Source organism: Nansenia antarctica, assembly GCF_963989245.1.
Source record: "Nansenia antarctica genome assembly, chromosome: 5".
NCBI lineage: Eukaryota > Metazoa > Chordata > Actinopteri > Argentiniformes > Microstomatidae > Nansenia > Nansenia antarctica.
Genome location: NC_137690.1, coordinates 68035802 through 68046886, shown reverse-complemented (window position 1 = coordinate 68046886; position 11085 = coordinate 68035802). Strand labels below are relative to the sequence as shown.

General features: G+C 46.3%; 1 protein-coding gene across 1 annotated transcript; it reads right to left on the bottom strand.

Moving 5' to 3' along the window:
• Window positions 1–91: 91 nt before the first annotated feature.
• LOC308158285 (transducin-like enhancer protein 3) lies at window positions 92–7614 on the bottom strand (the record flags this gene model as incomplete). Its single annotated transcript, XM_080531878.1, has 6 exons — window positions 7196–7614; window positions 6229–6462; window positions 5062–5162; window positions 4498–4561; window positions 549–593; window positions 92–103 (listed from the first exon to the last, which is right to left on the bottom strand). Exons 2-6 carry the CDS (start codon window positions 6250–6252, stop codon window positions 92–94), a joined length of 246 nt encoding a protein of 81 aa, XP_080388004.1. The 5' UTR covers window positions 6253–6462; window positions 7196–7614.
• Window positions 7615–11085: the final 3471 nt, after the last annotated feature.

Genomic DNA, 11085 nt, shown 5'->3' with positions numbered 1-11085 from the left:
TCTGTTTAGCCTGTCAGCATTTTCACAGAAGGGTGTGTGTGTGTGTGTGTGTGTGTGTGTGTGTGTGTGTGTGTCTAAGACCTCTAGTTGATCAAATAAAACCCTATCCTTCACACACAAACACACACAAACACACACCACTGTGACCTTGCGCATTGGGGCCACACACTACCAGACCAGACCAGTACATGGGACCAGACCAGACCAGTACATAGGACCAGACCAGACCAGTACATGGGACCAGACCAGACCAGTACATAGGACCAGACCAGACCAGTACATGGGACCAGACCAGACCAGTACATAGGACCAGACCAGACCAGACATAGGACCAGACCAGACCAGTACATAGGACCAGACCAGACCAGACCAGTACATAGGACCAGACCAGACCAGTACATAGGACCAGACCAGACCAGTACATAGGACCAGACCAGACCAGACCAGTACATAGGACCAGACCAGACCAGTACATAGGACCAGGCCAGACCAGTACATCCATGCTCCCACACCAGACATCCCTCTGTAGTATCAGAAAAGCTACATACCTGTTTATGCATCTCAATGTTAAGCCCATAGGACATCTCATAGTACTGGGAAGGGAAAAGAGAAAGAAAAGAGAGAGTAAGTCACAAATTGCATATAGACATTCATCTCCTTCCTCCAGGTCCTCCCCAGTCTCCCATCAGGAGGGTTGGATGGTCAAGAGGATCTGAAAACACACATGGAAGCTGTGGAGATGATAATAATAATAATAATAATAACTTTTATTTGTATAGCGCTTTTCCTGCAAACGTTGCAGCTCAAAGTGCTCCAAGGTTTGGGGTTGAGTGAGACCTCCCGAACAGTAGCAAGACAAGAGGAACTCTGTGTGAAGTGTTCTGTGGGAACTACAGCCCCTCCCCTTCCCCTCCCCTCCTCCCTCCTCCCCCCCTTTCCTTTCATGACTAGCGGTATGTCAGAGATATGGGGCTGCTGGAGCAGACAACGAGTGAGAGCTAGCTAGTCTAGTGGGTTACTGATTAACACTTCAATAAATCCTCCACCCTCACTCAAAGTGTATACTGCTCCTGCCCCCACACTCCCACCCTCTCTCTCTCTCTCTCTCTCTCTCTCTCTCTCTCTCTCTCTCTCTCTCTCTCTCTCTCTCTCTCTCTCTCTCTCTCTCTCTCTCTCTCTCTCTCTCTCTCTCTCTCTCTCTCTCTCTCTCTCTCTCTCTCTCTCTCTCTCTCTCTCTCTCTCTCTCTCTCTCTCTCTCTCTCTCTCTCTCTCTCTCTCTCTCTCTCTAAATTCTTCTTCTTCTTCTTCTTTTTGAGGGTACTAGCTATTGAACATGGACTACGTTAAAGACGCTAACGCTAACCAGTATGGTAAGACACATGCCTAAGACGAGGGGAAGCTAGTTGGTCAATCGTAGATTACAACGATGTGATAATCGTTATCAGTGCGTGCGCCGACGTCTGTGTGTTGCAGTCTAGTAAGTTATCACTCACACACACAAAGACACACACACACACACACACACCTCTCCCCGCCGCGGCCTGTCGGCAAAGCCAACCCTATGTTTCCTCAGAACAAAAATAATGTTTAACAAACGTACTGCAGGGTTTGGTTAAAGTCAATCGTGGGACAGCACAAACAAGATAAGAGTGCTGCACGGGCCTCCACCGAGGGTGGCCTGGGACTGTTACATCACCCCGGGGAGAGATAGGGATTCACTTGTTCAGGCTCTTTTTTGCATTCACAGGCCTTTCTCCTTATTACCCAGACACCCCGGGAGGGAGCCTGGGAAGAACGGATCAATGCTGGAGCCTGTCGGGAAATACAGAGAGGCGGGTTCTATTTGATAACCAGGGCCCGTTTTCTTTTATACACTACATCTACATCTGTCCAGGGTCAGATCGTTGTGGCAGATTTTGAGTAGTATAAGAAGGGGGAGATCTGCCATCTCGACCTGAAAAAAAAACTGTGATCCAGATTAAATGTTTTGAACTACTGGGACCAGGGGGCTTAGATCAATGAGCAACAACAGTGAGGGATACCTGGAGGTGTGTGAGGTAGGGGAGGGGAGGGGAGGCATACCTGGAGGTGTGTGAGGGAGGGGAGGCGAGGCATACCTGGAGGTGTGTGAGGGAGGGGAGGTGTGTGAGGGAGGGGAGGGGTACCTGGAGTTAACTCCATGACTGACACTCCAGAGATCGCTACAACCTATTTCTGGAGGGCATCGCCTAAAAAGACACCTGGATTGTTACGAGACCGTTCAGCCGTGAAGTCTTAATATCACGTCTACAGACACTGGAAAGTCGCTCTGGATAAAGACTAATGTATCGACGGCGAAATAACTTCTAACATTTTAATTGAAATGCCACACTTCATCGTGATAAGAACTAACGTGTCTATTCTAGTCTAGGGAAGACTTAGTATAATACATTCTCCACACCACAGCACCCGGCTATCCCCCCCATCCCCCATCCCCCATCCCCTCCCAGACCTAAACGAGGGGCCTGGGAGTGTCTGGGGGCAGCCTGGGGGAGGAAAACTGCCCTAAATAATCAGACTCCCACACAAAGCCAGTGGGCCAGTCATTAACCCCTAGGGGGGTCAGGGGAAGGGGTGTGTGTGAGTTGGAGGGGCGGGGGGGGGGGTCATAAAGGGGCCCCTGGAGCCAGAATAGATACTCCTCTCCCCCCCCCCCCCCCCTCATAGTGAGGGCCCCGTCACGCCCCACAATCAACTGCCGGACATCTGATGTTTCACAACATCCCCCTTCTCCCCCCTTCTCCCCCACAACCACAAAGCACAACCACACAAACAAGTTGACAGACCCAAAACCCAAATTGCTACTGCTGGCTCCTACAGAAGAAGAGCAGGACGAAAGATGATCGACTAAAAGGGTTTGGTGTGAATCTTGTTAAAGGAAAACATGTTTTCTTTTCTTTTCTTTTCCGTATTCTTATACACAAGTATCCAATAGGACCCGCTGGGACCATATATACTGAAAAATGTATGCAGAAAAGCACTCGCTGCAACTCGTTGCAAAAGCGTCAGCTAAATTGCATATATGATAGGAAAAATAACATCACAGCATGTAGTCATTGAGCTGGGAATACACCTCCCACATCCCAGTGCAGACAATCATAGGCTGTTACTGACAAAACAGAAAAATGGTCATCGCAAATACAGGCAATATCAAAAAGATATGATCCAAAATGGATTGCTTACAAAAAAAGAAAACACTTAGGCCTAAAGAATGCAAAAACTCCACAACACACAGACTATCAAATAGTTGGACAATGACAAAGACCATAATACATGTCTCATGTTCATAGACTCCCGACACGCAGCAAGCAACAGTTCCATGTGACAGGATCTGGCTGTGCGTGGCTGTCCTGAGGGTTTGGGGAAGCGTCCCACACAGCGCTCCAAAACCCACCATCACACTTGCTACGGCAGTCCCACGAACAACAGAAGAAAGAAAGAAAAAGAAAACCCTCAGTAACCATGATGGACACCCCACAATGATTGCATCTCCTGCGCAACATAGCGCACAAACATTGGCCAAGGGACCCCGTAGTACTAGCCCCCCCCCCCCCCCCCCTCTTCTGGTCTTCCAGAGAGGTATTACGATGAAAGACGAGCGTGTCCATGCCAATCGCATGCTATTCCACTGATGTCACGTATGTGATGTCATGCCAGCGTGGTCTCGCCGACATTGGCGAAAACAAGACCCAAACGACGCATCAGCGAGCATAAAATCTGTATCCACAAAAATGACTGCGGCGACCCTGTAGCTGTGCTTTTTAAATGACACCAAACCCCATGACATATCCCACTTCTAAATGCTGTGGCATTGGGAAGATAAATCCTTCGCCTCGGGGTGGTAACATTGACGCACTCCTAAACAAACGAGAGGCGTTTCTGGATACACATAATAAAAACGTTGGCTCTCCATGGTCTCAAATGATGAATTGTTGCTCAACACTCATGTTTATGAGTATATGAATATGACACATTTATTATAGTCTTTGCCATGGTCTAACTATCTGACGGTCTGAATATGTATTATTTCGGGGTGTGTAGGCTATGCGTTCTTTAAGTGCGTTTTATGGATGCAATCAATGATGATGTTTTTTTAGTTTCATATTGCCTCTTGCCAATTTTCTAGCTTGTATATCTTGTAAATAATAGCATATATGTGTGTGCAGTGGGATGTGGGAGGTACATTCCCAGCTCAATGATTGTATGCAGCTGTGATGTGATTTCTCCTATTGGATACGTGTGTGTAATCATGTGGAAACGAGACACGTTGGTGAACACCCTGATGAAGGTCTGTTGGTGGGAGAATGTTGTGGCTTTTCACAAGGACGTGCAGTAGCATGGAGGCCAGTGTGATCATTGATGCGTTTCCTGGCTTCTACCTTTATTTATTCACCTCCAGAACCTAGGGTGAGTCACTGTTGTGCAAACTTCTCTCAAACAAAAGGGACTCCCTCTTACCATGACGTAGTGACGCTGCATCTCCGTCTTCTCGTTGGCCAGTTTGTCGTACTCCACTTTAAGACTGAAAGAAGAAGGGGGGGGACACGGAATTCATTTTTGGACACTGTTCATGAATCAACACGTCAATGATGCTTGCTAGGCCACTGCAATCAAGAGATTCCAGCATGTAGGTAGCAACGTGAATTCCCCATACCACCTCCAAGTCATAACAGACTAGCATTCTGGTATATAAAAACCGTTGACATGAAATGTGCATCCTGCCAATGAGCCTGATTTACAAGCAAGCCTACATGAGTAGTCTACTTTCACTTTCCAAAATAAGTAAATATGGCCAACACTCTCAATTAGAGAAAAAGTAATGATAATTAAATGCACACCAGCCATCACTGTGGATGTGGTGCAGAGTCAAGCCTACCTCCAGGTTTGAGCCAGTTAATTTAACAGTTATATTAGCCATGATTCTGGTTTGGGGTTTTGTTGAGCACACCTTGACCTTACTTTCACTCCAAACACATCCAAAAAGCAGTTCTCTGTGTCACCGGGCAGGTTTGGTGTCGTTACCTGTGGTATTGGGCTTGCAGGAACTGAAACTCGTCTTTGATCCTGTCGCAGGACTCGGCTACGGTGAACTTGAAGCCAGGCTGGCCCGGTTGGTGCGGTGCCTAGAACACAATGTTGACGATCAGTACCACAGGTCGGCCTGGGGATGGGCCCGCCCTCCACTGAACCACCAGCACTCGCTTTAAGTCCGCCTTAAGTGCCAGGAGGACTTATGTGAGGTTGTGGACTTTTGGGACTATTCCATTGGTTCCATGGTGCCAGGTAAACTTAATTTAAAATGATTTCATGTAGCCTACCATTTGATCCCCACCCTCTGCTAACCACCCTCTAAACACACGTCAACACCTAGGGTGGAGGCCTATCCTTTCTATAATAATAATAATAATAATAATAATAATAATAATAATAATAATAATAATAACATTGCTACTGCAGTATAGCTAGCATCATCATCATCCTCAAGAACGCCTTCTAGTTCCTCTCTCTCTCTCTCTCTCTCTCTCTCTCTCTCTCTCTCTCGGTGAAAGCTGATTTCCACTCTGGCTGAATGGCGGTTTGTCAGAGCTGAAGCGGTCCCTGGAGGCCTGGGCGGCCGGTCTAGGAGGGTGGGAAGAACCACTATCACTCAACAGCTACGATGACAGAGGCGGGTCAGTGCGCCCGTCCTCAGAGAGCATCGAGGGGGGGAGGAGGGAGGAGGGGGGGAGGAGGGAGGAGGGGGGGAGGGAGGGGGGGGGGGGAGGGAGGGGGGGAGGGGAGGAGGGAGGAGGGGGGAGGGGGAAATCACAACCTGCGCTATGAACAATTCAACGAGCGTCGACTCGAGCACAGTCAGTGGATAATTACAACATCCGTAACTGCTATGAATGGACTGCCATTCATTATTATAATCAGGGCAGGGAAATTATTTATCGATATAAATATGGATATCATTTCTCTCTCTCTCTACACAAGCAGTCTTTCGCTATAAATCACCACAAAGTGTGAATATGGGGCTAGTTTTTCCTGATTGCAGCCTATAGTCGACTCCACTCTGTGGACCACAGTAAGGTGCAGATATGAGCTCTGTGAGTCTGACGAGCTCCTGACTTTGAAGGCGGGGCATTTAATGCATAAATTCACAAATAATCACAAAACAAGAGGGGGGGTCTATAATAGCCTACTTACCGGATGCCGGCCCTGTGGATACATCTTGAATGTATCCTTTTTTTAAGAGGGAAATTATTCGTCCGTGTTTCAGTAATCCGTGTAGACGGGGGGTAGTCCGGCCGCCACCCCTCCCTGGCAGCACCGAGCGGGCGTCGGGACAAAGCCAATCCTCCTGCGCTTCAACTGCGATCTCTCTCTCCCGATCTGTGTTTTTTGTTTTGTTTTGTTTTCGTGTAAGCCTCCTTTTATCCTCTACAATAAACAAACAAACAAATAAAAAACAAGGGCATGAATATTAGCTAAACTGGGAGTCATTGACTCGCAAAACAGTGGGGGGAACGCACTGCTAAGAAGGGTAGCTACTTGTTTAAAAAACAACACACTTAGTGACGACAGCGAGAAATTTGCTGAATTAAATAAATCCATAGAGATTAGGCTACATTTGGACTCAGTCGTCGTCGTCGTCCCCCCCCCCCCGCGAGCTGTCGATCAAGATGGTTGCATTTTTTTTGCAAAAATGTGCGAATATTTGGGCAACAAACACAGCCGTTGGAAAAAAATTATGATATCTAAATGTAGTCGCTTGACAGGTTTGTTCTGTGTGTCAAAGCCTTTCACGCTGCTGGAACGGTAATAATAGCCCTGCTACACGGCAGGAGGAGGAAACATATCAGAAGGGGAGATATCTGTTTTATTGTCAATGTAGAACAATCAAAGCAACAGACTAAAAGGATACTAAGTTGATACAATGGTGGCAATATTTTGGATTTCTTCTCACAACAAAACATTTATCATATCAAAATGTGTTGCTAAAAATCACTGTTTTTTGCGCTCCAACACACCACTAAGAAAAGCGAAAAGGTAGCCTACGAGACTGTCATAAAAAAAATCAACTGCTGCTTTCTTTCTCAGTAGCCGGGCTGTGACAGTGTGACAGTCAGCCACCCTCGTCTCGTTAGCGGCTCTTCCCGTCTCCTGCTTTTACCTTTGTCTCGGTCTGATCCACCTCTCTTTACGCCACGACGGCAATAATATCCTCTCTCCACCGAAAAAATGGCTCAAAATCTTCGGCTCGTAACCGTGCCTATGAGAATAAAGATGTGGTTTATTCTCCACTCCGAAGTCAAGTCACCGGTGGGTAAAACCTGGTCCCGGGCGAAGCCCTTTGAACTCCGGTGATCTCCGGTGTAGAAGGTCCCTGTCCGGTCGGAAACCTCGATTATTATAGGAGGAGTTGTTGATCAACATAAACTTCCAAGAAAAAGCCTATCCTGGCTCAATGAAAAATGTCAACAAAAGCTCCCCGGTTAGTCCAAAGACAATGTCGTCAGTTAAAATATGATATATCGTTGGAAAGTTGTTTGACGCTGTAAAAAAACGTACAATTGCTTTGCGTTCGGTTGTACCGTGTTCCCCTCCGCTCCGCTCGCCGTACCACACACAGACTGTGCACTGACACGGGGACGCAACCGCCGCGGAGAGGGCCTCTCGCAAGCCAATCGAAATCTCCGAAGGAGTTTATCTACATTGACCAATAGCAGAGGGAAGTCCCCACGTGGGGAACGTCGTATCCCTGTGTTCTTATTGGACAGTGCATATATGACCTCATACTTTCGCCATTTTGGATCTGAACAGACATTCGTGAGACAAACGACTTGTTAATTATTATACCTACTGCCGACACAAAATATCTTAGTGTACCTTCAGTGTTTGACTTTTATCCATTTATAATAATTAGAACAGATAATGTATATTAAACATGAAGACTAGGATTGGGTTATATGAAGCAGAGGTATGCCTGGTGGTTTATAATGTTATATGTTAGCTATATTTGCACTGAAATTGTTGCCTACTCAAAATGTGTTATTAGGTAAAGCCATAGCCTTCATACATGTTAGGCTTTTGTAGGCTAGGTCCAATTGGCATATGCATGCTCAATTAATGATTGTTCCACCTCACAGTTAGATGGAGAGCATTAATTCTTAGCCTAGAGATTGTATTCATTGATCATCAGAGTTGATTTGATGATCGACCTACATTTTTAGCCTAATAAGACCTCAAGCATCAACAAGCTTTCATATCAGCTTCACTGAAGGTACAACATGTCTGCGCCTGAGGACGATCAGCCTATCACGTGTTGCTCGCTACACTCTGCCCCCACGTGGGGCTTGCTCTTCCCCTTCACTACTCTTCGTCCAATGGTAGCTCCGCCGCGTTTCCCCTCGCTTACTATTGGCCAACGGTCGCAAAGGCTGTCTGTCAGGATCCCGTGTTGTCAATCAATACCACGCGGGGCTCGGCGCTGACAAATGCCTGTGCCTCTCTCCCTCCTGCCTGCGAATAGTGCCTGGAATGGCTGCTTAATTAGCTTCGAATGGCTTTTCCTTCCAGCTCAGACAACCTGTCACTACCATGTGGTAAAAAGAGCCTTGCATGAAACAAAGGGAGGGAGGATAAAAAAAGCTAGTAGGGGCTAAATATCAGCTCGATTTCCCCCTCCTCGACGAATACATTTGTATTACCGCAAAACAAAGCATTTACTCAAAGCGCTCAAACATCGGCACATTGCAGCCAACTGTTTCTTCATCTGTTTGTATGTCATAGTAGAATAACAATTGTGTTTAAACGTTTGTAAGATGATATGCCTGATTTTTACACCACCATATTTTTGGGAAAGCCGAAGAAGTGTTATTCATGGGCCTATCCCTATAGTGCTCTCTATGCTAATGTATGTGGATAGAGGATGTATGAGCAAGTTAATGATTTATTACTGAAGTGTAAGTTTACACCTTAAATGTCTATGAACCTATGTATTGCCCATGGTTAGCCTATTCAGCACCACTGAATCATTCATAAGCCAAACAGAGACTGAAATGAGGCCTAGTGTAAGAAATCAAATATCCAATGGGCAGCATTGCATCACTAAAAACAAAACCGTTACATAAGTAGGCCTACATGATTGATACAATAACAATATATTTAATTTCTGTGGCCTGTTATTAAGGTAGGCTATTACTCGCCTTTTACACATGTCTAGCATATTCTGCAACCGTCTAGAAACATTCAGCTAAACAGGTTTACAAAAGCTGTGTGATCCTGTGATACTGATACTTTCACAGGTACTGATACTTGCAAATGTGCAGGTTCTTGTTTCCCTGCACTTCTACAGTAAACCTAGTACCTATAGTAAACCTGTAAGCAGTAGGTTTTAAGCATGTGTGTATCTGTGAACCTGCCTAGATGCAGATTGTAACCAAATGAATCAGCCCTTAGGTAGCCTAGCTAGCCTTTTAGACAGCAACTTGGCAACTTAAGATAACCTGCCAGCTAACGTATAGGGCTAAGGGAACATAGAGCACATTAGCTCGACCTGCAATATTGCAGTTCAAACTAACCTGCTATGGTGCTAGGTGCAGGTTTCTGGGGTCTGCCTGCTATAGGCCTACCTACATGCAGGATCTATTCATGAGAACCCATTGGGCCAAATGACTCCACCCCAATACAATCCCAGAGCCATACGATACTCTTTAAATGGGGAATACGCCCTCTGGTTCGAACGTGACGATATCTCCTTCCAACAATCGGAGATTGACTCTGACACGGACTAGCCAAAAGACGGTTGAACATCATCCAGCCAGCGGCGTCCAGGTTCCCCCGGGGCCTTGTCTTCGCCTCGTAGGTAGTTCTCATCCCATTAAGGAGAGGCAAGTGGAGCCAGCTGCCACGGTCCGACAACCGGGGTAATGGTAAAGGTTGTCCGCCAACTTGACTAAAAGCTAAGATATCAATTACTTGTTCAACACCCGGGCAGCTTTAATGATATTAAAACTAAGCCATCAAATTTAATTCGCGGGCCTTAAAAACAGTTCTAATGTGGGCTATCCCACAATCCACTTGACTTAACAGTGTGCATGCCAACGCTCCGTTGAACATCAGAGAAAAGAAATACTAGATGCGTGTCCAGAAACCCTAATACTGTTAATGTGTAAACAGGAAACAGATGATTTGAGAGGACGGGAGCTTTATTGGACCAGGTTTTAAAAAACGTAAGCGTACTTGTATATTATGAAAGGTTGTATTTTGTGCATTATTGTGGGTATGGGAATATACAGTATAGTATAGTGTGGAATGGTGTTTCCTGTGGGATGACAGGGGATGTGTTTTGTTTGAATGTGTGCATCTGAGAGTTTGACATGATTGGCCCCACCGGAATGTTGGCATTGAAAACACCGTTGCATAGAGTGCCGTACTGGAGAGAGACCATCATTTACAAACACAACTCAGATCTGATTTCCTCCTTACATGCATGCACCTTCCGCTGGGCAGCAGAGCCTGAGTGTTGTCACACATGATGCTTTTAAGCATATTATAACCTTCAGTAAGTTACAAAAACACGGAGGAAGAAAGCAGTGCAGACAGACTTTTTCACACACACACACACACACACACACACACACACACACACACACACTTTTCTTCACCCTTCAGTAGAAAGTGGCCTGGATTAGAGACAACAAAGGAGTGGACTTCACCTCTGGGAGAAGAGAGGGAGCCCCCCCCCCCCTCCCCTCCCCTTTACCCTCCTAGACCTCTACACTGTTTATTTACACTGGAACCTCAGACACTGTGAAACTCCCACCCTGCGGTACCACACACACACACACACACACACACACACACACACACACACACACACACACACACATACACACACATACACACAGGGCCTATTTGCATAGATAGTTCTAATTCTTTGCCCTGCTGATGATGATCACTGGGTTTACCATTCTATTCCCACAGCCCTATACCTGCCCCCTTCCCCCACACACACATAAACACACCAGGCCAGCCCAAAATAAATACAACCAATGTCTA